Source organism: Nyctereutes procyonoides, unplaced genomic scaffold, assembly GCF_905146905.1.
Source record: "Nyctereutes procyonoides isolate TBG_1078 unplaced genomic scaffold, NYPRO_anot_genome, whole genome shotgun sequence".
Lineage (NCBI taxonomy): Eukaryota > Metazoa > Chordata > Mammalia > Carnivora > Canidae > Nyctereutes > Nyctereutes procyonoides.
In genome coordinates, this window is record NW_026575124.1 from 3,883,182 (window position 1) to 3,910,483 (window position 27,302).

The following is a 27,302-nucleotide window of genomic DNA, read 5'->3' on the forward strand; positions in this document are numbered from 1 at the left end:
TATGTATTTGAGAGTAAGAGAGATAGTGAGAGACAGCACAAGTGAGGGAGGGGAGAGGGAGAAGCAACACCCCTACTGAGCACAGAGCCCGAGGCGGGCTCCATCCCAGGACCCTGCGACCATCACCTGAGCTGAAGTCAGACGCTTTACTGAGCCACCCAGGGGCCATCTCCACCTCCCTTCCCCCAACCCCACTGCTGGGAAATGATTTTTGATAACCACTTTCTGACCCACAAAAGCGGAGATAAGAAATGTTTACTGTTTTATGCCAGTAAGTTTTAGAGTAGTTCATTACATGACAATGGGTAATTAACACAGTTTATTCCTTCTGGATTTCTTCAGAACAAATGACACAAACTGGTTACCATGGACTTATTTTGTGATTTTAACAGTTTTATTTATTTTTAAGATGTCTTTGGGAAACTGGAAAGAACATGGACCTGATAGCTCTGCCACTTGCTGGCCATGTGTTCCACTAATTGGGTTAGGCTACTAATTGTTTCTGAGCTTCAGACTCATTATCTAAAAACAGGATTATTTACCTTAGAGGGCCATTGTGAGAATGCAATAAGCTAGTTTGTTAAGTGTTTGATATAACTCCTGGGATATATTAGGTGCTTGGTCACTATAAGTCTCTCCCTAACCCACACGACCCTGCCTCATCTAGCTTTTCTGTGAACTTTCTAAAATCTACTATCCCCAATGGCCAATGCTTTTTTTTCTTAATTTTCAAGTAACATTCCCTTTTAATGGTCCAAACCGGAAGAAATACAGAAACTCAGGCCTTACTCTAGTCCTATTAGATTGGAATCTAACTTTTAACAAATTCCCCAGGTGATAAGTAAATTCATCAAAATATGACAAGTACTGGACTAACCTAATATGACCAAAAAAGAGCCTATACACTCCTCTGAACCTGCCTCACCCCAGGCTTTGCCATGTAAGTAAATGGGATCATCCAGGTGTTAATGCCAAAAACACGGAGTCTTCTTTGATAGCTCCCTCTCCCGTTCCCCTCTCATCTAACCAATCAGCAAGTCTAATTCCAAAGTATATCTGCATCTGTCTCTTTCCATCCCTACACTCACACTTAAGCCACCATCTTCTCTCACCAGGACTACAGGAGCCAGGCCAACTTATCCGGGTATAGAAGGTGCAGTAGCTGGGCTCCACCATAATTTTAGGGACCCTCAAAAACATTTTAGTTTAAAATCATAATAAAAAACAGGGATCCCTGGGGGGCTCAGCGGTTGAGCATCTGCCTTCAGCTCAGGGTGTGATCCCTGGGTCCCGGAATCGACTTCCACATCGGCCTACCTGCATGGAGCCTGCTTCTCCCTCTGCCTGTGTCTCTGCCTCTCTCTCTCTCTCTCTGTCTCTCCCATGAATCAATAAATAAATACTTTTTAAAAACTATAATAAAACAGGGCAGCCCGGGTGGCTCAGCGGTTTGGTGCCGCCTTCGGCCTGGGGCGTGGTCCTGGAGTCCCGGGATGGAGTCCCTCGTCAGGCTTCTGCATGGAGCCTACTTGTCCCTCTGTCTCTCTCTGTGTCTCTCATGAATAAATAAATAAAATCTTTAAAAAAAAAAAAACTATAATAAAACAAAGGTTTAGGTCAAAACATGTCTTCATGTATAACATTAATATATTGGCCAGAAATCACAAAGTATAATTCTATAGTTAATTGTGCTGAATTTTTACGTATACACTGATGTAACCACCTCCCACATCAAGATACTAAGTCATCCTTTTCAAAATTTTATTTCAAGTCATGACATTAAATCGTGTAACTTTACTGCATAAAATTGCAAGAAATCCTTCCATGCTTTCCCACCCCCCCTTGGAATAAAATCCAGGGACCCCCTAGGTGGCTCAGTGGTTGAGCATCTGCCTTTGGTTCAGAGCGTGATCCCAAGGTCCCGGGATCGAGTCCCATATTGAGCTCCCTGCATGGAGCCTGCTTCTCCCTCTGCCTGTCTCTGCCTCTCTCTCTCTCTCTCTCTCTCTGATGAATAAATAAATAAAATCTTAAAAAAAAAAAAAAAAGGAATAAAATCCCAACTCCGAAACCTGGTTTACAAAGCCTCACATGACCCAACTCCCCACTGCCTCTCACTGGGCCTTGCATCACTCTTCCCCCTCCCTCAGCATCCCCCAGCTACCAGGCCTTAAATGCCTCGACTGGTCCAGGAATGCCTCGACCTGCCTGCATCCTCTGCCTTCTTCTAAAGCTCTTCCTAGGGCTGTGCAGGAGGCGGCTGGCGATCTGTAACCCGGATCTCTTTATTTATTTTTTTTTTTTTTAGATTTATTATTATTCATGAGCGACAGAGAGAAAGACAGGCAGAGACGCAGGCAGAGGGAGCAGCAGGCTCCATGCACCGGGAGCCCGACGTGGGACTCGATGCCGGGTCTCCAGGATCACACCCTGGGCCGAAGGCAGGCGCTAAACCGCTGAGCCACGCAGGGATCCCTACCGGGATCTGTTTAAACGTCACCTCCCCAGAGGCCTTCCCTAGCCAGGCCATCTAAAGTCGCACCCAATCATCTGTGAATCCAAGCACCCTGAAATCACCTGCAAAGTGTTCATCGTTTCTCAACATTCGTTCACAGCTTCCCGTCTGTCCTTCCTTCACTTGGACTAAGAACGCCCTTCGCAGTTGTGTTTTCCGTCGAATCGAGAAACGCCAAGAATCGTGCCTGACACGTGGCGGGTGCTCCACCAAAGCTTCCCTGGAATGACATCCTAATACAGGATACGATAACCTAGAATCAAACGCAGCGTTAGCTGGAGGAGGCATGGATGCCACTGGGCTGTGAAATCCTAAGGGCCCGCATGTGGATGAACGCAGCTCAGAAAATGAAGGGCTGCGTTAGGTCAAGGCCCATGGCAATCAGCTTGCTCGGTATTTGCTCCTTATTCCTTTTTTTTTTTTTTTTTCTTCTCCATCCTTACGCAAGACACCGGGTTTGTTTCGCTTCGACAAAAAGCAATCAAAAAAAAAAAAAAAAAAACGTTCAGTAACTTAGCCACATCCGTCTCCACACGTGGAAACACCAAAAGTAAAGAAACTCAGCATCTTCTCCCTTTCCCCCAAAGCCAATCGCAGCGCAGCATCCCGCGGCCCCGGCCATCCAGGTCCCGCCCGCCTGGCCCCGCCCCTTCCGCTGACGCACAGCCCGGAAGTCCGCCGGCCCTGGGGCCCGCCCCCTCGCCCGCGCGGAGCCCTGCGTAAAGCGAGAGGGACTTCGCGACAGCCCAGGCCCCACCCCTTTGGCCACATGTCGCGCAGGCCTTCCCGTCGGACGCCGCGCCGCCTCCTCGCGCTGCTTTACGAACCCAGAGCAGCGCCGCCCCGCCCCCTCCCAGTTTCGCCTCTCCTAGCCCGACGCTCCCGCTATCATCACGTGATCGCCTCATCCGGGTCCTTTGCGTTCTCTCTCCCTCTCCCAACATGGCGGCCTCAGGTGAGTGAGCGGCCGAGCGCGGCCGAGGACCAGGCTCGTTCGCCGCCCTCCGAGCCTGATCCGCGGGTTCCCCGGAATCGGGGAGCGGGCGGCAGCGCTCTCCTTCGGGCTGCGGGGCTGCGGCGGGCTGGCGGCTCGGCCACGTGAGGTTATCGCCTCGGGATGTCGGGGGGGGGGAGGGGACGGCGTCCTTCCCCTCCCCCTCACACCCTTTTCACCCCGTCAGCGCGAGGTTGGAGCGGGGAGGAACGCCGGCCTCCGGCTTGGGCCCGAGCGACGGGGCGCGGGGAGGAGGCTCTGCGGGACGCGGGGGCCTCCTCGTGGGCGGTTGGCGCGCGGGCGGGCGCTCGGCGGGCTACGTGTGCGAGGCGCGAGGCCGCGGCGGGCGGGCGGGGTGGGGGCGGGGGGGCGGTTAGAACGCGGGCGGGGAGGGCGCGGCGCGCGTGCGCGGTAGGCCCGGCGAGGGGCGCGGGCCTGGGGCGCGGCGGGGCCGGGGGCGCGGCGGGGGCGCGGGCCTTGCTCTGCCTCCCGCCTGCCCTTGGCGCTCGCTGCGCTGCGGGTCGCCCCGGTGCGGCCCGCTGCCCGCTGCTCCTCCGAGGGTGGACGTCGCGGGGGTGGGGGTGGGGAGCCCGGTGCGCTGCGCCCACGTGTCGGAGCAGCGCGAGCGAGGATGGAGACCCAGATGGTCTCGAGGCCCTTTTTTTTTTTTTTTTTTTTTTTTCTTTTTTCCCCTCCTTAATCAGTACGCCTTTACTGATGAGAAAGCAAGCCAGGCATGTTCTAGGTGCCGGGGAGGGACCACAAAAGAAAAAAAAGGGTGAACAAGATCAGATCCCTTGACAGCTTCCATTTTGGTATATTTTGATAGGTCCGATAGTAGAAGTCAGCTTTTCTTTCTCTCTCTCTCTCTCTTTTTTTTTTTAGACTACTGGGGAGTGCTTTTAAAATACATACTAGTGGATACAGTTGGTTGTTTTGTTTTGTTTTGTTTTTTTTTGTTTATTTTAGAGGACTTTGGAGTAGGGAGTATCCGTCAGTGTCCTGCAAGTCTGCATTTCTCAAGGACTTGGCGATGGGCTTTGGAACATTTTCAGCATTCGCTTTAGTTTGGGGGATGATAATTTATTTCTCTGGCATGATTATGGGTTCTGCAAAACACTGCTTGCTATCCCTAAGATACTCATTTCTCATTAGAAATGGGTTTTCTGGGGATTCCCCGGGTGGCTCAGTGGTTGAGCGTCACCTTTGGCCCAGGGCGTGACCCTGGGGTCCTGGGATCGAGTCCCATGTGGGGCTCCCTGCATGGAGCCTGCTCCTCCCTCTGCCTGTGTCTCTGCCTCTCTCTCTCTCTCTCTCATGAATAATTTTTTTTTAATTGATTTTCTCTGTCAACCTAGGACACTAATAATTAGGTATGTTTTTGGAAAATGTTGAGGGAATTGAGGTGCACTTGAATATTATAATACTTTTCTTTGGTGTAGCACCTGACAGTTGACCAGGCACTTCTGTGTATGTATGTTCTCATTTGATCCTCTGTTAGATAACGTGGGCAGATGGTGGTATCTCCAGCAGAGAAAGATGAAATTGTTCAAGGTCACATGGCTGCAGGTAGCAGAGCAAGGTCAAAATCTTGGAGACTCCTGACGGTCCTCCATTATCAACTTGGAAATTACAAAGTTGGCTTCCATGTGATCGTATTTTGGGATCTACCCAAAAACTTTATCTGAATTAGAGTACTTATTTGGCCTGGATTTGCCATCTTGACGGCTTGGTGCCATAATTTAGTGAAAAGCCCATAATTCGTTTTTCAGTATAACGTGGCTTTTTTAGGGGTGGAAGACACATTGGCAGTCTGTGCCCTGCATTTTACAGAACTGAGTGAAATCTAGACTAAAGGGATTTGCTTGGTGTCCACTTCTGTTCTTCCACGTATACTCTACCCCCTTTTTGAGCCCCTCATCTCTTTACTTTGGTCCCATAAATCTTTTTAGCTTTATAGTATGTGTAAGAAACAGTATCTGGAGTACGAGGTTACATCTGACAGTCTGCCCTTGGGGAATTTGGTATTTATCAGACTTTTCCCACTTTGCATCCTTTCCAGTCTCATTGGTTTTGTTGAGTGGCCAATATTACCAGATACGGCCATGTTAATGAGACTAAAATTCTTGGTGTATTTTCAATATACACCAAGATGCTCAATGTCTTGTTGAAAGTGTATCTTATATTTTCTCCGTGAAAATACCCTTGATATGATAGAACTTCACAGGCCCCTTGTAAATGAGACCAAAAAATTCTTTGCAGCAATACCAGCCAGTATCCAGTTGACCCTTCATCGATTTTCAAGAACCAAAAGTGTCCCAGAATGGACTGTTGAACTGCTCTCCTTACTTGAGACAAATGCTTTCAAATGGGAAATAGTGGTTGTATGCACAGAAGGCCTTTCACTTGTATAGCACTTGAAAATGTCATATGTGGCATCTTGTTTAATTATTTTCACAGGGATGGAATAGTTGTTTACATACAGTGCTTTTCCTTAAAGAGTAACATAGTTTCATTATATACTGTTCACATACAGGTTTCCCCTGCTCTCCAGGGGTAGAGCAGTTTGTAAACTGGAATGGCATAAAGCAAAGAAGCGATGACCATTAGTTTTTAGGGAAATTTTTTGGAGCATTCCTGGTACCTTGGGGTGTATCTTGCTAACAAGATAAAGCACAGATGTTCACAGACAGTTCAAAACTATGGTAGTGTGATGTTGAGTATAATTCTGGGGGGAATGAGCTTGAACTTGGCACACTGTTGAAAGTGTGTGCTGCCTGCATTATGGCTTATATATAGCAAAACAAACACCTGATGCTATTTTTTGTTTTGGTAAGAGCAAAGATCCTCTCTAGGTTTCTTTCAGTTAGGGAAAACAGGTAATGATGTAAGTCTTTCATAAAAGCAAAATGGCATAATGCAGCCTTTTGAAAAGCAAGGCCTGGGGATCCCTGGGTGGCTCAGCCGTTTAGTGGCTGCCTTTGGCCCGGGGCATGATCTAGAGTCCTGGGATCAAGTCCCGCATCGGGTTCCCTTCCCTGCATGGAGCCTGCTTCTCTCTCTGCCTGTGTCTCTGCGCCTCTCTCTCTCTCTGTGTGTGTGTGTGTCTCATGAATAAATAAATAAAATATTTTAAAAAAAAAAAAAACAAGGGCTACCTATATTACTATTTTTTAATTCCATTCTCTACCATATGTTATTCTGGGAGTAGGATACCCAGATTCAGAAAGCCAAAACTAAACTCTATGAAAATTTAAATGCAGATAAAAGGAGAGTGTCAAAGTAAAACATAGTGTTTCTAAGTAATGTAGTTCTTAAAAAATATATATGTATACTTTTAAGGGTGCCTGGGTGGCTTGGTTAAAGCATCTGACTCTTGATTTCTGCTCAGGTCTTGATCTCAGGGTCATGAGAGCACTGAGTCAGCTTGAGATCCTCTCCCTCTCTACTCCCCTCCCTACTCACTGACTTGTGCACACTCTAAAATAAAAATGAAGTCTTTAAAATATATATATATCTTTTAAACAGCTTTTTAAGTTCAAATTTACATACCATATGTGTATGGCTTGACAGTATATCCTACCACTTTGTTCATATTAGTCGCATAGCATCTTAGAATGTATTCACTTTTCATGAAGATGGGGGAAAGAATTAACCTCGGAGTATTGTTTTTAAAAATTAAGTGCATGTTTCTAATTAATTATATGTGTGTACACTTAAGTGCACACACCAAAGTCAATTTGTGTTTTTACATCAACAACCATATTGAGTGTGGAAAGGTAAGGGGAAGGCAGTATGGCCTTTTCCTCCGACTGTCAGTATGAAGAAGTTGAGTCATGTAACTGAATTGGTGAGGTCAAGGTGGTGCAGCTTATTCTTCCTTGGTTTTTATTCTCTACTGTGCTCAACTGTAGTGCAGTAAGGTGAGGCCTGTGGACATTATGATATTACATTGTATGAAACCTCATGGCTTGGCTTTAAACAGCAGCATAATTAATTTAGTTCTAGGCACTCTAGTATAGGTGGACTGATTGCATTTATACGGTATTGTTTCTTTAAGGGAACATTTGTTGATCATTATTCGTTTTTAATTCTGGAGGATTTGGCAAGATTCACTTTCCAGAAAGAAATGCCTTGCCGTATTAGAAGTCATTTCTTCCACCACCAGCCCCCAATCTGTTTATTTGTATTTACCTATTATAAACATAAAAATGAAATCATACAACGTGGAGACTTTTGTTACTGGCTTCTTTCATTTAGCATATTTTCAGGGTTCATATCATATTGTGGGATGTATGGGTACTCTTTCTTTTTTATTGTAAAATCTGTTGTATGGATATTTACATTTAACTTATCCATTCATTGATGGGAATTTGAGTTTCCCATTTTTTTCCTATTATGAATAACGCTGCTGTAATCTTGTATGGGTTTTTATGACATTTTCTGACTTCTTAGCCTGTAGATACTAACATTCAGAAGAATTGATAACCCTATAAAATAAGTGGGATTCAGTCTGACAAGATCTAAAATTAAGGAATGTAAGTTTTGACAGAGCATGGAGAAGTACAGCTGCATTGTACAACAAATAAGCTTTATTGCTTATAGTGCTTTAAGATGTCCTTTTGAAATTAAGATCTAGCAGCCAGTCAGTAGACTTTGTCACTTCAGTATCTGACATTTGCTGCCTTTGTTGCTAATACAATGCAGTGGTAAAAGGAAAACATTCTGAGAAAACTAAAGGAATCCTATATTTTACATACAGCAGCCTGATAATCCTGAAGACTCAGTATTGCAGTCACTTCTAGTAGTGTTTTATACAGGGCTAGCATCTCCTTTTGTTTGTCCTTTATTTATTGATGTGAAGCCACCACTTAAACCAATGTTTCTCAACCAGGAGACAATTTTGTCTCACCCGTCGAGGAGTCATTTACAGTGTCTGAAGGCATTTTTGGTTGTGACAGCAGGGTGGGGGGTTTTGATACTAGCCTCTGATGAGCAGAGGCTGGAGATGCTGTTAAACATCCTACAATGCACTGGACAGCCCCCCACAACAAAGAATTACCCAGCCTAGAATGTCAGTGGTGCAGAAGATGAGAAATTCTAAATAAGAATTAAGCTGGTTAGTTGTTTTGTTTTAAGATATTATTTATTTATTCATAGAGAGAGGCAGAGTCACAGGCAGAGGGAGAAGCAGGCTCCATGCAGGGAGCCCGACGTGGGACTCCATCCCAGGTCTCCAGGATCAGGCCCTGGGCTGAAGTTGGCGCTAAACCACTGAGCCACCCGGGTTGCCCTGTATTTATTTTTATATCTGTTGTAGGAAACCCTGTTTATTAAGGACACAGATGTTTTGTCTGCAGTTTAAGGACAGGTAGACTGAAAGGTTTTTAATGCTATCTTTTAAGGTCTTTTATTTAACCTGAACAAGTATATAAAGAGCTTCACAAGTACCTGGTACTTGTTCAGTAAATTGCAGTCGTGATTAAGTCAGCAGACAGGATTCAGTAAAATTTCTAAGGTGTGTGTGTTTTCCCTTAGTCTGTGTGGGTCTGGCCTTAAATAATTGAGACACTTATTGTTTCTTACATGAGGTAGTTGGTTTAACTTCTTCACCAGTTCACATCAGATTTAAAGAAATTAAGAGTTGGACCAGTTTGATCACATGGCAAGTGATTATCCAGAGAAGACTTGAAATCCTAAGCATGTAATGGGCCTAAATAGATATTGGAGCTAAGGCCTTGAAGGATTTAGATAACATCATCATTTCTCAGTTATTGGAGTGAAATAGAATGGAAAAAAACACTAGCACCCACTTTAGTTTACTAAGGGCTGGTTAGTTCCTTTAAATCTGTTTATATTTGTACTAAGTCAGTGCTGCTGCTAGATTTATTTTTTTTAAGCATTTTTTTTAATTTATTTATTCAGAGAGAGAGACTGAGAGGCAGAGACACAGGCAGAGGGAGAAGCAGGCTCCATGCAGAGAGCCTGAGGCGGGACTCGATCCTGGGTCTCCAGGATCAGACCCCGGGCTGCAGGTGGCGCTAAACCGCTGCGCCACCGGGAGTGCCCTGCTGCTAGATTTAAATGAACATAAGTTACAGATCCTGTGAAAGAATTTTACCCTGTCTTTAAATGAAGACTGCCCATCATCCAGTGATTTCCCAGCCAGAAGTTTTTGGAGGAGACAGCAACAGAAACAGAGAAAAGGGAGATGTATGGTTTAAAAAGATACTCTGAACCAAACAGTGCTCTAATTTTTTTTTTAAGTTATGGTGTTTACTTTATTATTTTGAAATTCTCAATAACGTAAAAGGAAAGGGGAATTTGTTGGTCAAGAGTTGGGGAGAGGGGGTTAAAAAAAATTAAGAGATAAAAGTTGAGAAACCCTGTTCTAGAAAGTTGGTAGAAGCCAAAGTCAGACCAAAGACAGGTTAATTCTAGATTCTGCTGTTTTGATATTAGATATGTATATAGAACAAGGGGGACAGGGGTGCTTTAATAAATTATTATTGTTTTTATGTTGAACTTGACCTCATGGACTGACCACCAGTTTTATATTTATTTCCCCAGTGACCAGGCAGATCAATAATTGGGTATTAGCTGATGGTACTAGGTTAAGCCCCATGAGAGTAAGGCTCTCTAGGATCATATTAGTCCCCAACACTTTTTGAATTAGAGGATGTGGAAAGGATGAAAATAAGCCTGTACAATGTGAACATTCTACTTCAGAGGCAGGCTTTATATCTTGTTCACATTTGCTTAATAAATTTTTCCCAGGCCTTTGCATATAAACCAGGTGTGCAAAATTGATGGCTACAGGACCCAAACTCTGGATAACTGCTTTCTTTCATAACATAGAATAGATCCAAAATATAATCTGGTTAATCAGAAATGATGCTTTTATTTTTTTTAATTTTTTTTAAAGATTTTATTTATTCATGAGAGAGAGGCAGAGGGAGAAGCAGGCTCCATGCAGGGTGCCCAACGTGGGACTGGATCCCGGGTCTCCAGGATCACACCCTGGGCTGAAGGGGGCGCTAAACCGCTGAGCCACCCAGGCTGCCCAGAAATGATGCTTTTAAAGCAGGATTGGTATTAAGTCACTTGGAAGAATCATGGAAACTACAACACTATTTTCCCTCAGTATTATTGCAGCCGAGTTCATCTGGTTGGCACATTGAGACCATAATGCCTCAGGTTCTTAGTATGTCCAGAAGTCTGTTCATAACATTCATAGCAAGGAGGTCACATTTATTTCCTGAAAGTTGGGTGGGGTTTTTTTGTTGTTTGTTTGTTTGTTTGTTAAGGTGGGGACAGAGGGAAAGAATCCCTGCTGACTGCAGAACACAAAGACACAGGCCTCAGGCTCTATCCCACCACCTTGAAATCACGACCTGAGCAGAAACCAAGAGTCAGCCACTTAACTGACTGAGCCACCCAGGAGCTCCCTGAAAGGTGGATTTTTTAAAAGAAAGGTGCCAGATGAGAGAGCATCCTTTGGTTTAAACAAATGGTTGCATCATGTTAAAATTCTTAGTCTTCTTGGATTGAAAATGAGATGAGAATTGGAACATGGAGGAGGAACTCCTGATTATAAAAGCCATAAAACTGGTCTTTGTTAGAACAAAGCTGCTTGCTTTTTTCTTATCATGTAGGGGCTGCTTTCAGGAGCCAGTTTTAGGATTTCAGTCCTTTTGGCTCTTCTGCAGTAGCCGCTGACTGGTCCCATCTCAGAAAAAGTCCTGAGAAATAGTTAAAGACCGAGATCAGTCCACTAAAAAGAGCCACTTGGAAATGTGTAAAGATTTCATAACCACAGAAAACATTTGAATGTGTTAGTTCTTAGGGGTTACTTATGCTTTCCCCTTAGTACCCTGTCTCATCTTTGTAGTGTTAGGGTAGGTGAGGAATTTTTTTTTCCCAGCAGGCAGAGAAGTCCCTCTCTGTAGAGTCTTACATTGTGAACACTTTCAAATGACAGTGAGTAATACACTTTACCATGGTTATGGTAACCCCTGCCCCTCCTTCCATAGAACTAATAACAAGCTCTTAGGGGCTGAGGCTCCTGTGGGAAGAGGTCTAGATTTGGTATCCAAAACCCTGGGTTTAATTCTAGCTCTGCTATCTAATATCTCTGTAACTGTAGGATAGTCATTTAACCTCTCTGAGGCTTAGTTTTCTTTTTTGTAAGTTGATAGTAATGATTCCTACCTCATGTGGTCATTTTACAAGTATCAAACAATCCATATAAATGCCAAAATGAGTATGTTCTTAGGGGTAGGAGCTTTATTTTAGTTCTTTGTATACCAGGAGCAGTGAATGTAGTTGCCTGTCTTTTTTTTTTTTTTTTTAAGATTTTATTTATTCATGAGAGAGAGAGAGGCAGAGACACAGGCAGAGGGAGAAGCATGCTCCATGCAGGGAGCCAGATGTGGGACTCGATCCCAGAACTCGGGGATCATGCCCTGGGCCGAAGGCAGACGCTCAACCGCTGAGCCATCCAGAGATCCCTAGTCGCCTGTCATAAACACAAGTAGTTACTAAATTAAAATTTTCCAATGATATGTGAATGAATATAGTAGAAATAAAAGGTTGATCCCACCTGTCTTAATGCTGAAACTTTCTAGACCCTTCATATATAAGCAAATTCATTTTGGCAGTTTTCACTGAGTTTTCTTGCCATATGCCAGTGTATCGTGCTTTGTCCTCATTTATATCTGTATAGTATGCCGTCTTGTCTTTTGGTGGCTCTTCATGTTGCTTTAACAGTAGTGCACTGTAACACTCTTTAAATACCCAAGGAAATGATAAACAATCTTTCTTTTTGCTTTTTTAAAACAGCAAAAAAGAAGAATAAGAAGGGGAAAACTATCTCCCTAACAGACTTTCTGGCTGAGGATGGAGGGACTGGGGGAGGAAGCACCTATGTCCCCAAACCAGTCAGCTGGGCTGATGAAACAGACGACCTGGAAGGAGATGGTAATTTTTTTTTTTTTTATTTCCCACAGTGCTTGGAGTTTTCATTCTTTTCAAGGCCAAACCCATTCCATAGTAATAGTTCACACTTGTATTCTGAAAAGAACCTACTCATTTTGTAGAACCGCAAGTTTTATGTATAGAATTTAAGGTTTAGGCTTTTAAGAGTTTATGACTGGGGGCTGAACAGATTTTTCTCAGGGTATTATTATTTTCTTTGCAAAGTTGAAGACTAGACTACTAAAATTCTGTGACGTCCTGATATCACAATGTAATCTGCAAGCTGTTTATATTTCAGAACCAAGAAATAATTTCTTCTGGGAGCTATTTTTATGAAGTCAGGGGTAAACAAAATGGTCTGAGGAACGGGATGGGATTGAGTTGTATTTTGTTTCATTTTTAAGAGGAGGATAAACCAGGAAGAAAACACTTTGTCCACCCAAAAAGTTAGGAATATGAGAGTTGTCAGCAGTGTTTAAATACATCTGGACTGAGAGGGACCCGGGTTTGAGTTCCGCCTCTACTAGGATTATCATCTCCTGCTCTGCCATCTTTGTAAACTTGATCAAGTTATTGAATCTCCCTGACATCTGAGTTTCCTTTTCTGTAGAAATGAAACAACCTCACAGGATTATTAAAAAGATAAGATGGGATATAATGAATATATAATACCTGGCTCATAGTAACATTCCATTAATAGTTGTTTCTTTTTCTTTGCTGCATAAGGAAAAAGAGTTACAATAATATTGTCAACAAAAGCCTGGGCCTTCAAAGGCCTCAAGATACTTAGAAACCAAGAGATAGTGAATACTGGTTGCATTGTTAACCTGGTTCTGACATTTCAGAAGCACTTTCTCTGTGTAAAGTGCCCTTGTTTAAGTGCCTTTTTATTATCTGTTTCTCTATGTAGCTTCTTTAATCCTTGGCATTTACCATGGGTCCTCATCCTACAACAGCAGTAAGGGAAATTTTCTCTAATTTTTTCTGTTTACTTTTCTATCCTAGTTTCAACCACTTGGCACAGTAATGACGATGACGTGTATAGGGCACCTCCAATTGACCGTTCCATCCTGCCCACTGCTCCACGGGCTGCTCGGGAACCCAATATCGACCGGAGCCGTCTTCCAAAATCGCCACCCTATACTGCTTTTCTAGGGAACCTGCCCTATGATGTCACAGAAGATTCCATTAAGGAATTCTTTAGAGGATTAAATGTAAGTGTAAAGGTTTAAGGAAGTAACTGCATATGGAGACTAGCATATTGGTAGTGACAGTCTGAATTTCTAAGCTGGGAAAGGTTCTGAGGCTGTCTCTAGACTTGGAAGAAATGGGCATATAATTGATGAAGTGGTGTTTAGGCACTTTGAGAATGTTCTCATCCCACACCAATCAGATAGTCTTGAGCCTTAGTGATGCAGAAAAAAATCTCTCAAAAACCTACACCTCTTCTCATTAATAAGAATCTTCAAAGTGATATACCCAGGAGCACCTGGCTGGCTCAGTCAGTGGAGCCTACTCTTGATCTCCGGTCATGAATCTGAGCCCCACATTGGATATATAGATTACTTAAAAAAAAAAAAAAAAATAAACCAGTTTTGTTGTAAGACTCAAAGTTTCTCTGAACTCAGTCATTCTGTTAATGACACTCAGGCTTATATCAAAATCACTTTTTAGTTTTACATATGAATACCTTTAACTGAGAAGATACATAATTTACATTAGCAAGAATGTGCTAAAATCATTAAAGGTTCTTGGGCACCTGGGTGGCTCAGTCGGTTATGCATCTTTCTTCGGCTCAGGTCGTGATCCCAGGGTCCTGGGATTGAGCTCCATGTTGGGCTCCTTGCTCAGTGGGGAGCCTGCTTCTCCTCCCTCTGCCTGTCTTTCCCCTTGCTTTTGTGCACATGAGTTCACATGTTCTCTTTTTCCATGTCAGATAAATAAAATCTTTTAAAAAAAAATAAGTTTCTGTGAGCTTGATGCCACATATAGTGCAATTCACAGTGTTTATAGGCATGCTTAAAAAGCTTAAGGGAGGATGTTTGGAATGCTGATCTAGAAGATTCCAGAATGATTGAAAAGTGAATATACAAGTGCTTAGGAGAAGCTCTTTTTTTCAAACTTTGATTTAAAAATACTTAGGACCCCTGGCTGGCTCAGTCCGTAGACCATGTGACTCTTGATCTCAAGATTGTAAATTCAAGCCCTGCATTGGTTACAGAGATTACTTTAAAAAAATCTTTTTTAAAAAAGAAAGAAAGGTCGGGCACCTGAGTGGCTTAGTTGGTTGAGTGACTGCCTTTAGCTTAGGGTGCGATCCCGGAGTCCTGGAGTCGAGTCCCACATCAGGCTCCCTGCATGGAGCCTGCTTCTCTCTCTGCCTTTCTCTGTGCTTGTATCTTATGAGTAAATAAATAAATCTTTAAAAAAAAAAAAAAAGATATTTAGGACTTTAAAAATCAGAATGAGTCACAATTTCCAGTTCTCTTGGGTTTGTCTCCAGGGTCTTTGCCAATGGCAACGCATTAAAAAATACATTTCCTTGGGGCGCCTAGCTGGCTCGGTCTGTAGAGCATGTGACTCTTGATCTCAGGGTGGTGAGTTCAAGCCCCATGCTGGGGATAGACTTTACTTTTTCTTTTAAAAAGTGCATTTCCTCTAAAGATCTACTACTCTCTTCTCCACTTTTACTTTGTTTTTTGACTCCCTTCTGAGATCCTGTTCTCTGCATGGGCTACCAGCTTTTATGGCTGGATTTTCTGGTATGATTTAAGATTTTATTTTTAAGTAATCTCTGCACCAAATGTGGGGCTTGAACTCCCAGCCCTGAGATCAAGATTTGCATGCTCAGGGGCCTAGGTTGGTTCAGTTGGTTGAGCATCCAACTTGGTTTCAGCTGGGTCGTAGGATTGAGCCCTGCCTCAGGCTCCACACTCAGCTGGAAGTCTGCTTGAGAATTCTCTCCCCTCTGCCCCTGCCCTGGCTCATGTGTTCATTCTCTCTCTTTCTAAAATAAGTAAAATCTTTTTTTTTTTTTAAGATACTATTTATTTATTCATGAGACCCAGAGAGAGGCAGAAAAGCAGGTTCCGTGCAGGGAGCCCTACATGGAACTCGATCCCGGGACCCCGGGTCACACCCTCGGCTGAAGGCAGGTGCTCAACTGTTGAACCACCCAGGGATCCCCTAAAATAAGGAAAATCTTGAAAAATAAAGTCTCATGCTCTTACTGACTGAGCCAGCCAGGCACCCCCACAGTGTGATTATTTTTTTGACTGCCACCTGTAAATCTTCTCTGTACAAATAGGTAGTACAGTTAGAAGGCTGACCTGTTTTTTATTTCACTTTCTTGGCTTCTTCTATAGAGTGTTAAATAACCTCTGGCCTATTCAGAGCTTTTCACTGTTAATGCTCTAGAACTGGATTTGGAGCTACTTCTACCTTTTATATTTTGTTCCTTTTCGGGATCCCTGGGGGGCGCAGCGGTTTGGCGCCTGCCTTTGGCCCAGGGCGCGATCCTGAGGACCCGGGATCGAGTCCCACGTCGGGCTCCTGGTGCATGGAGCCTGCTTCTCCCTTTGCCTGTGTCTCTGCCTCTCTCTCTCTCTCTCTCTCTCTCTCTCTCTCTCTCACTATCATGAATAAATAAATAAATAATTTTAAAAAAAAGATTATTTTGTTCCTTTTCCTGCTATCTTCAAGAGTTGAGTTAAATTAGATTTTTTTTCTTAAACTAGAATTTAAAGAGGCTATAACAAAATCTGTATGTTGGGAGTCAGAATAAATTATCAAATCAGTGATATAGAAGAATATAATTTGAATACATGCAAAATACCAAAGAAATGAAGTAAATGGGTAAGAAAACATGTGGAAGCCCTCAAAAAGCTGGCCAAAAATAGTTTAAAATATTTGGAAATGAAGAGTAGTATGTACCTTGTTGTAAATAACAAATACAAATTAGTGCCATGGAAAGTTTTATGAAAATTGAAAAGAGGGAATCCTGCAAACCTACAATTAGAAAACACAAGGTAACCTCAAAATCAGGTTAGTATAAATTTTTCCTGTACTTTAAGAGTAAAAATGCAATAGTTTGCCATCTTAGAATTAACAGGAGGTAGGGTTTGTGGGGATTTACAATACAGCGTTTGATTCAGTAAAGCATTGGTTAATATATGAATTGACTAACATTTCTCAGGTAAGGTCTCAAAAATAAACTACCTAGAAAACTATGGCAAAAATGGAGTCAAATTTCTGAGATAGAAATATACATATTAAAACCAAGTACAATATAAGCATAAAGAGATAAACTGTGGAATGGGCAGTTGCTCTTTATTGAAAAACATCTAAAAACTAGACTTGTAAAATGAGGCAAAGGTCAGGGACTCAGAGACTACCCTGAACTCACGTTTGGGTTTTTTTTTTATTTTGGGGGATATTTTTAAGGGTTAAATTCATAATCAAATCAGGAAGGTTTAATGGCATAGAGTGAAGTCTTTCTTCTATCTCTTTGCACTGCTTTCTCTTCTGGAGACAATCAGGTTCTTGTGGTTTGGGTTTTTTGTTGTTGTTGTTATTTTAAATAGGCTCCAGGCCCAGCATGGAGCTGACTGTGGGACTTGAACTCAAGACCCTGAGATCAAGACCTGAGCAGAGAATAAGAGTCAGACACTTACTCTGAGCCACCCAGGCACCCCAGTTCTTGTGTGTTCTTTAGAGAAATTCACTGCATATGCAGTGGTTAGGGGGGAAAAAGACAGATGGACAAGAACACTTAATTGGGAAATGTTTCTTTACTCCTTCAGATCAGTGCAGTGCGTTTACCACGTGAACCCAGCAATCCAGAGAGGTTGAAAGGTTTTGGTTACGCTGAGTTTGAGGACCTGGATTCTTTGCTCAGTGCCCTGAGCCTCAACGAAGAGGTAAAAGAAAGAAAATAAGGTGGGGAGTTTGAGGGGTGGGAGGTAACCAATCTTATGTTTATCAATATGTTTTTGGTTGGGTCACTAGCTATTTCAAAGTATTTCATAATATCTACCCAAAAAAAGCACGGTGTAACAGTTAATATTCAACATCTAGCAAGTCTCATTTTCCTCAGGCAAGTTCACAACAGGTTCCAGTATAACTCAGGGAGGTAACTTAGGTGGAAAATAATGGACGAAACCCACCACACCAAGTCTTTAATAGAAGCTCTTGTTCATTCATTCATTCATTCATTCGCAGCTTTGTCTCCGCTCTCAGGGCTTTGCTCTTTCAAAATAATCTTACCAGATCAAAGGAAATAGAAAAGTTGTGTTAATCATTTTAGTGTTAAAGGCATTATCTGGTTTTTAGGGAAGTTAATGGTGTTTTTGATAATTTTAAGAGAGTTTGGAAACGTTTCTCATTGGGATGTCATTTGTAATAGGGAATCTCTCAGGAAAATGACAGTAAACATTTAGTGCTTCTGCTTTTTAACATTGCCCAGAGATGTTTTTCTGTCCAGACACACTAATAGAGATTTAGTAGGAAAAGGAGATTGAGCTGTTAATACATTCGGGGCTATGAGGATTAAATCTAACTCTAATGACAGTTGCAGTGATTTGCCATGCAGTGATCCTTAAGATAGCCCAAGCAGGATATTGAAGCATTTAGTTAGTTACCTATTAGTAATAGAAATTTCTAGTAAAGGACCTGCATTTTTTTTTAAACTTCTAGTGACTAAAAATCAAACTAATTATATCTGGGAAGGAAAAGGACTCCCTTTTTCTCTTTTCATTTGACACAATTTAAATCAATACCTCTTAAATACTCCTCCTGTCTCATAATTAAGTACAACCATGGTAATCTGAAGGAAATGTCAAAATTAAATATATGAAAACCTTAAAGATGCTCCAAAGTTTTTCTTCTCAGATCATTTTTAGGTTTTATTAACATGACTAATTTTTAACTTCTCAGTCTAGATAAGGGAAAGAATACCATATGGTTTTATTGTTTGAAATTTGCTGTATTATTATGTAAAATGCTGTCATGGTCCAGACTTAGGAGTTCCTTTGTTTCTAGAGATTTCATCATGGTGATATTTAATACAATCCTAGGTGTTTTCAACTAAAATTCATTGTTATCCTTCTTCAACTGTAGATTCTACTGTGAAATGAGGAAAAATCAGCAGTAGAATTAATTGGGTTCAAAGTGTATAAGTAATGATGTGGGAAAGGGAAGTCAGAGGGTATCCTGGAGGAACTGAATAATCCAAAGGTAATACTGAGTGAAAGAACTTGAGATAATAGAGATCATACTTCGCTTTTGCTGGTGCATAGTAGGGACTCTGCAAATGTCTGAATGAATAATGCTGGACCCAAATATGCCTTTTATTTTAGCTAGTTGCCACACTTGATAAATTGCCTTTGATAGTTAAAAGGCTAATATTGTGGAATACAACTTTATAAAAATAGTAAGATGGTTGTTGTGATGTTGATATAAGCCCAACTTAAATTTGTTAATTCTAAGGGGTTATTTCAGTTTTCAAGTCTTTATAAAGGATTCTTTAGCCAACAAATTGGAGTGTTGGCTAGATTACAGTGTTTTTCCTTTATCTTCCTTCCCCCAGTGCTTCTGCTATGCCCAGACGTTCAAGGTCACTCATGGGATTTGTGCATAATGGGGCAAAAGGTTGGTTAATGTGGTCCTATGCTCTCAGTCTCTAGGTAACAGGAGAATTCGAGTGGACGTTGCTGATCAAGCACAGGATAAAGGTAAGAAAGCTGATAGAAATCTTTGTTTTGTTTTGGTCCTAGGATGACAAAGCAGAAGTACCTCTTCTCAGAAGTTTTTAATAGAGGTGGAGAGCATAGGCCTGCTTGAAACTGGAACACTAGTTCTCAACTAAGATGATTTTGCCCCACAGTGGACATTTGTCGATGTGTGGAGACAGTTTGGGTTTTCAGAACTGAGGAGTACTGCTGACCCCTACTGGGCAAAATACAGGGGTTGATCATAGGATGCGCGTAGGACAGACCACTTCCCATAGCAAAACACTAGTATTGATTGAGTTGGAGAAACTGATTGATCTAGTAGAACATTTAATATGTAATAGATTAGGTGTACCTAGGAGCACCAGAGGGGCTGATTCATTTCTACTTCAGGGGCCCTAGCCTGTACACAAAAAGAGACCAATAAGCATTAGACCATGTGAGGAAATGAATTACTCGGTTCAGTTGAAGATGCACTTACCGGACTTGGGGCAGCTTCATGGTGGTGCTGAAACATGAGGAGGAAATCCAGTGTATTGGAGGAGGGGTCTGAACATATGAGAAATACCAGGCAGAAGATTTTGTGTGCTAACTTGTGTTTTTTAAATTTATATATCTACAGACAGGGATGATCGTTCTTTTGGCCGAGATAGAAATCGGGATTCTGACAAAACAGATACAGACTGGAGGGCGCGTCCTGCCACAGACAGCTTCGATGACTACCCACCTAGGAGAGGTGATGATAGCTTTGGAGACAGTAAGTTTATTTTTATCAAGTGAGTTTCTTCTGTGTTCTGGGGACTGTTTTGTAATAGGACAAGTGTATGAATGTAAATGATCACATTAGCGGAAAGGGAGGAGCAGTAGACACAGAAAAATTTTATAATATCCAAAAGAATTGATAGATACAGAAGAAGAATTTGATAAATTTAAATTAAAAAAAAAACTTGCTAGACAATAGATGGGAGATTTTTCTCTTTGGAGAAACAGTTGTTTAGGGGGCGCCTGGGTGGCTCAGTCAGTTAAGTGTCCAACTCCTGACTTCAGCTCAGGTCATGATCTCAGGGTCCTGAGATCGAGCCTTGTGTGGGCCCCTGGGCTGGACATGGAGTCTGCTTAAGATTCTCTCCCTTTGTACCCTACCCAAAATACTACTAAAATAATGTAAGAACAATTGTTTACAAAGAAACCCAACAGTCGTCTGCCTTTGGCTCAGAGCGTGATCCTGCTTCCCAGGATGGAGTCCCACATCAGGCTCCCTGCATGGGGCCTGCTTCTCCCTCTGCCTATGTCTGCCTCGCTCTCTCTTTCTATGAGTCTCTCATGAATAAATAAATAAATAAAAACTTAAAAAAAAAAAAAACAGATCTTCTAAAGTAAGGCACTAACGAAAGTTCAGCAAGATTGCTGGGTTAAAAACATTATACAAAAGTTAGTTGCATGACCAACAGTCAAACATGGAATTTTTTAAGGTATCTTTTAAAATAACTATATCCATTCTCTTCAAAAATAAGGGTCTACCATGTGCTAGATAGTGTTCTAAGCTCAGGATATAGTGGTGAACAAAACAGACAAAAATTCTATCCTCATTGGATGTTCTTTATACTAAGGAGAAAAAACAGTGCTCAAATAACTAATTTAGAGAAAAGAAAAGGGAAATTGAGAATGTTATGGGGTAAGAGTTGGAGTGAATCAACAACTTTCACATATACTGCTGAAGTACAACAGAAGATAAGCAAAACTTTTATGGGGAAAACTAGGCAACACTTTATTGAAATACTTGAAGAAAGAACTCTACTTCAGTAAAGAAACGATGAGATAGTGGTTTGTCCATATAACGTAACGTACAGATAATGATCCAGATAAAATTCAAAATCTAACATTGAGAGGGTAAGACAAAATTGTGTAAAAATTTGCAAAAACTATCATACAGTGTTAATACATAAGTTCCAAAAATGTATGCACGGTAACCTTCATGACCGTGAGTGAGAGTAGAAGGGAGCCCTTTAGCTATGTTTGTAATCCTAGTGAAAAAAAACTGAAGTAAACACGGCAAATTATTGGCATCTCCGGGCAGCCCTGGTGGCGCAGTGGTTTAGTGCCGCCTGCAGCCCAGAGTGTGATCCTGGAGACCCGAGATCAAGTCCCACATTGGGTTTCCTGCATGGAGCCTGCTTCTCCCTCTGCCTGGGTCTCTGCCTCTCTCTCTCTCTGGGTCTCTCATGAATAAATAAATAAAATCTTTAAAAAAAAAATTATTGGCATCTCCTAAACCTAAGTACAGTTACAGAAGTCTGGTGTAATTGCTTCTGTACTTTCCTGTTTGAGATAAGTAAAAAGAAGTAGGACAATCTCAGTTCATAAGGATTTTAATTCTGTGAGACATCTTGTGAGCTCTGTACCAAATAAAATTGAGGAAGCAATAAGAGAGAGAATTCACATTTTTGAATATAGAGTCCTCCCTAGCCTAATAAGATGTCTGGGAAGGAAGAAAGAATCAAGTTTATATCTGACTTTGATCAAGACTTTGTGACCAGGCAAAGCTTTGGGAAGAACTCCCGGAGGTATTTTACTTTAACATTTATGCAGGAGGTTGTTAATGGGAAGAAATGGCTCTTAAAAGAAAGAGCAGTCTAACCAAGGGTCTTGTTTTGAATCAAGAGACATGACTACTTTTTCACTTATGACCTTGAACTTAGAGCAAGCAGGGTGAATAATAAGAAAGGGAAGGTGGTGTAATTACCCAAAGCTCTCAAGTTTGTGAGACTAGTTGATGGCCCAGAAGTCAGCCCTTCCAAGACGGTGCAGACTCCTGTTCATGCATTGGGTCCATAAGAGACATGGCGGCAGGGGGTGGGTAGTTGTACTAAATGCTATTGTAAAATGTCGGCAAACACTTGTATGTTTCCTGGCCAACTGTTTTAGTGAGGGCAGATTATTATCATTGTAATTATCTAAGCAAAATTAAGTATACATAGAGTTCATTTGCCTCTCTAGAGATCAGATAAATATTCCAAAATAAACACAAGGTTGATTTTTTTTTCATGAATTCTGTTTTAGATTCTCTTCTGTGTATAATTGTTTTACCAACATTAGCATATCCTTTAACTTACAAATTTAAACTAGCAGGGAATGTAGACAAACTGATGTTTCCAAAATTCAAACATTGTCTTAAAAATAAACTCGTTGATTGATCTGCATGCATAAATTATTAAGTGCAAAAATGTTCTTAAGTTTGTTTTTGTATTAAAATTGAGGTTTTTCATATAAAAATGGGGATTCCCACCTTTTCCAGAAAATTGGAAAATCTGGCAGGCTAGCCAAAGCTAAGTAGCCCCTGTCTCCTTTTATAAATGCCTTACACCATGTAGTTTGCCCCTGAGCTCTCCAACATTCTTTTATACTAATTTCTGGCATTTTGGCACTTGTGATCCTGATATTTGTATTGTGTAAAATACAGTTCTCAAGTGTTGTGAACACATATACAGGAAATACATTTTTCATTCCATTTTTAACAGTTGCTTTGTATAGATGCCACTGATTTATTTAACCCATAGCTTGCGAACTCGATAGCCTTAATATTAAAAACAACATTGTAGGGGCACCTGGGTGGCTCAGTCAGTTAAGCATCTTGCCTTTGGTTCAGGTCATGATCTCAGGATCTTGGGGTTGAGTGCCTTGTCCTGCTCTCTGCTCCTCCCTCTCCCTGCCACTCGTGCTCTCTCTCTCTTTCTCTCTCCTCCCTCTCTCTCTTAAATAAATAAAATCTTTAAAAACATATAAAATAAACAGCATTGCAGTGAGCCTCCTTGTACATGTCTTTTTAATATGTCCAGTTATTTTCTCAGGATAAATTCCTAGAAATTGAATTGTTGGCCCACAGGGTACACATGATTTTAAAGCTCTTAGTGTATAGTTGTGAAGCAACTTTCAGAGTGGTTGTGCTGTTTTAGACTCCGCACCAGCAAAGGAATTGACTTATTCCCCTAAATTTTACCAACACTGAAAGTATTTTTTATTTTAAAATCTTTGCCATTTTGGTGGTGGGAGATGTCCTGTTAATTTTAGTTTCTGGGGCAGCCCAGGTACCTCGGCGGTTTAGTGCCACCTTCAGCCCAGGGTGTGATCCTGGAGACCCGGGATCGAGTCCCACGTCGGGCTTCCTGTATGGAGCCTGCTTCTCCCTCTGCCTGTGTCCCTCCCTTCCCCCCCCCCTCTGTCTCTCGTGAATAAAAAAATTAGTTTCTGTTCTTTAAGTAATAGCCAATTAATCCACTGTCCTATGTCATACATATTTTTCTCATTTTGTTGGTCTCTGATTTGGGTTTGTGTGTTTTTCAGTGCTAAACTTTGTTAAGTGGCCTTTGATTAGTTCTTTAGAACCAATAAAAAATAGAGATTCCAATTATATTTTTTTCTAGTGTATTTCAGTCTTTAATGCTCAAAATTCATTATGAGATAGAGATTTTTTTCTTTAACACTTAAATTATTAGCTTAGCAGTGTTTATTGAACCATCAGAGAAAAAAATTTTTTTTAATTTTTATTTATTTATGATAGTCACACAAAGAAAGAGAGAGAGGCAGAGACACAGGCAGAAGGAGAAGCAGGCTCCATGCACCGGGAGCCCGACGTGGGATTTGATCCCGGGTTTCCAGGATCGCGCCCTGGGCCAAAGGCAGGCGCTAAACCGCTGCGCCACCCAGGGATCCCCGGAGAAAATTTTTTAAATCAAATACCAAGAAAACGATTCAGTGCACATTTTCCCACTTTGAATTTAAAGGGGTTTATTTTTTTATAAAAACAACATAGTGACTGTCAAGTCATGAAAGCAAATTGACTTCATGGGCTATCGTGCTTCTTTCTGTTAATGTGTCAAGGGAAAAGGAATGACATTACCTTGTCTGTTTTCTCTCTAGAGTATCGAGACCGTTACGATTCAGACCGATACCGTGATGGATATCGGGATGGGTATCGTGATGGTCCACGCCGAGATATGGACCGATACGGAGGCCGGGATCGCTATGATGACCGAGGCAGCCGAGACTATGACAGAGGTCATTACAAAGCACAACTAAGTGAAATTGCTTTCTTTCAAGAACTGCTTTCTTGCTTTTTTTCCTCTGGTGTGATGATCATAATTGGGGATATATTTACAGGCTACGATTCCAGGATAGGCAGTGGCAGAAGAGCATTTGGTAGTGGGTACCGAAGGGATGACGACTACAGAGGAGGCGGGGACCGCTATGAAGACAGATACGACAGGCGAGACGATCGGTCCTGGAGCTCCAGAGATGATTACTCTCGGGATGACTATAGGCGTGATGATAGAGGTAATCATTTTCTTTTGCTTACTAACAGAGCAGACCACTGAAGAAGCTGATCGGAAAATTACCGGTTATGTCTCAAACCCCTTTAAGTGGGGTTTTTGGGAGGAGGGGGGTGTTTTTGAAGATTTTATTCATTTGACAGAGCACAGACAGGGGGAGCAGCAGAGGGAGAGGGAGAAGCAGGCTCTCCACCAAGCAAGGAGCCCGATATGGGGCTCAGTCCCGGGACCCTGAGATCACGACCCAAGCCAAAGGCAGACATGTAACCTGTTGAGCCACCCAGCGTCCCCTTAAGTGGGTTTTGAAACAGGATGAATTTATACATTGTAAAAGGTGTGGCACAGAGTAAAGCCGGAGGAGCACTGAGGAAATAGAGCAAAGTCTGTTTTGTTTTGTTTTAAGATTTTATTTATTCATGGCAGACACAGAGAGGGAGAGGCAGAGACACAGGCAGAGGGAGAAGCAGGCTCCACGCAGGGAGCCCGATGCAGGACTCGATCCTGGGTCTCTAGGATCATACCCTGGGCTGAAGGTGGTGCCAAACCACTGAGCCATCGGGGCTGCCCAAGTCTGGTTTGTCTAAGTTGCTTTAGCATAGAGATTTTTCACTTAAAATTTATTGAATATACAAATGGGCCAAAGGAAAACATTTGCCACAGTCTCCTAGCCAGTGATTGGCACAGCAGAGTTAAAAACCAAGCGATGATGATTTCAGTACTTTGGCACCACAAGTAATTTATACTCATTAACTAATGGTGAGATGTCAGGCCCCTAAAATGATCTCTCAAAAAGTATCAGTAAATGGCCAAGATTCATGTTCTGACTTCATTAATGTCATCAAAAAAGTAAGATGTCTGGCCCAGAGTCTTTCTCTTCAATTATCTTTAGACAGCTTGCCTGGCCTTTTAACATCCTCCCATGTTAGTGCTGACTGTGTGCCGAGTGCTTTTTTTTTTTTTTTTTTAAACAAAACTTTCAGTTCATTGTTAAAAGCATTGCTGTTAACTATTTCCTCTATTTCAATGTGTGCAACTTAGAAATACTAACACTGAGCATTTACTCTGCACCATAAGTGAACTGAGTGTTCTCACAGGTATTATACAGTCTTAAGAATTCTATCTGGTATAGATAAGATTCTCATTTCCAATTTACTAGAGAGAAAAGTGGAGGCTTGGGTGTGGGTTTTGAGTCTCCTTGACTTATGACCTTTTCCTCTCTCAAACCATTCTTGCCTCCCTTGGTAACTGCATCCCTCATCTTTTTTTTTTCCAGTGATCTTGCCCCGGGTTCCCTCTTAAGATCTGCCCTTGTTTCCAGAGTCACTGCCATTGTTTATTTTTCATTGCTATATCCACATTACTAACAAATTTCCCTTCCTCCTTCCATCTTCACACTGGCCCAAACTGTCTTTTTGGAACAATGGCTAATTAGATTATTCTGTTCCTAGTCTCTCCGTGGCCTGAAAGGTAGCCTTTTGGGGTTTTGTTTTGTTTTAAGATTTTATTTATTCATGAGAGATACAGAGAAAGAGAGAGGCAGAGACACAGGCAGAGGGAGAAGCAGGCTCTCTGTGGGGATCCTGACACAGGACTGGATCCCAGGTCTCCAGGGTCACACCCTGGGCTGAAGGTGGCGCTAAACTGCTGAGCCACCCAGGCTGCCCAAAGACAGCCTTTTGTCTGTACCCCTGACATATGTGAGCCCTCACTATTCAACCTACAGTTTATCTCTTTAGTGCTGTCTGGCATTAGGTGCTTGCTCAGTTTTCTAGACTTTCAGGAGTTACCACTTTGAAACCTTCACAGGCTTCCCCAGACACAGTCACAGTCTAAGAACTTCTTTGTGGTTAAATCTGTTTTGTAGAGCTTAGCATCATGTATTCTTTTTTTATCCTGATCCTGCCACTAAATTGGGCTCCTTTCAGCAGAAACTAAAAACTATCCAACTGTCATATTCCTGGCCTTAGCCCAGTATCTGAAATATAGGAGCTCATTGAGTAGGTAAAAGAAATGGAAATTATTAGAGGAGAAAGAAAAGAATGTTACTATAGTGGGAGGAATGTAGAGTTCTTTTGATAATAGCAGATTTCATCCTTTGGTCCTCCAGGTGTTAGGTGTATGGCTTAAATAGCTACTCTTTCTGATCCCCAGTTTTACCCTTTAAAAGGGCTAATGGGCCCTTCGCAAAGTTACACATAATAAAACTGGATCTGGCATAAGTTCCTGGCTGGCTCAGTTGGTGGAGCGTGCACCTCTTGATCTCAGGGTCTTGGGTTTGAGCTCCTCGTTGGATATAGAGATTACTTAAAAAACAAAATGGTTTTTGTTTTGTTTTTTGTTTTTTTTTAAGTATCTCAGAAGTTTATATAAATTGCCAGCTTTTTTTTTTTTTTTTAAGATTTTATTTATTTATTCATGAGAGAGGCAGAAACACAGGCAGAGGGAGAAGCAGGATCCTCACAGGGAGCTCAATATGGGACTCAATCCCGGACACTGGGGTCATGCCCTGAGCCAAAGGCAGACACTCAGTCACTGGGCATCTGCCTTCAGCCCAGGGTGTGATCCTGGTCCCAGGATTGAGTTGCACATCACATTCCCTCCATGGAGCCTGCTTTTCTCTCTGCCTGTGTCTCTGCATCTCTCTCTCTCTCTCTCTCTCTCTCTCTCTCTCTCTCTCTCTCTCTCTTTCATGAATGAATAAATCTTTTTATTTAAAAAAAAAAACCCTTATAGAAAATTTAAATTTCGGTAAACCATCCCCT

General features: G+C 41.9%; 1 protein-coding gene across 2 annotated transcripts in view; it reads left to right on the top strand.

Annotated features, from left to right (window-relative positions):
- The first annotated feature begins 3,374 nt into the window (after nt 1–3,374).
- Nucleotides 3,375–27,302, top strand: part of EIF4B (eukaryotic translation initiation factor 4B) — a 30,308-nt gene continuing 6,380 nt past the window's right edge. For both annotated transcript variants that reach the window (XM_055336971.1, XM_055336972.1), the window contains exons 1-8: nt 3,375–3,470; nt 12,351–12,488; nt 13,491–13,699; nt 17,288–17,404; nt 19,162–19,216; nt 19,836–19,970; nt 24,131–24,268; nt 24,371–24,544. In XM_055336971.1, the coding sequence (XP_055192946.1) occupies nt 3,458–3,470; nt 12,351–12,488; nt 13,491–13,699; nt 17,288–17,404; nt 19,162–19,216; nt 19,836–19,970; nt 24,131–24,268; nt 24,371–24,544 (979 nt within the window). In that variant the 5' untranslated portion in view covers nt 3,375–3,457. The remainder of the gene's footprint in view (nt 3,471–12,350; nt 12,489–13,490; nt 13,700–17,287; nt 17,405–19,161; nt 19,217–19,835; nt 19,971–24,130; nt 24,269–24,370; nt 24,545–27,302) is intronic.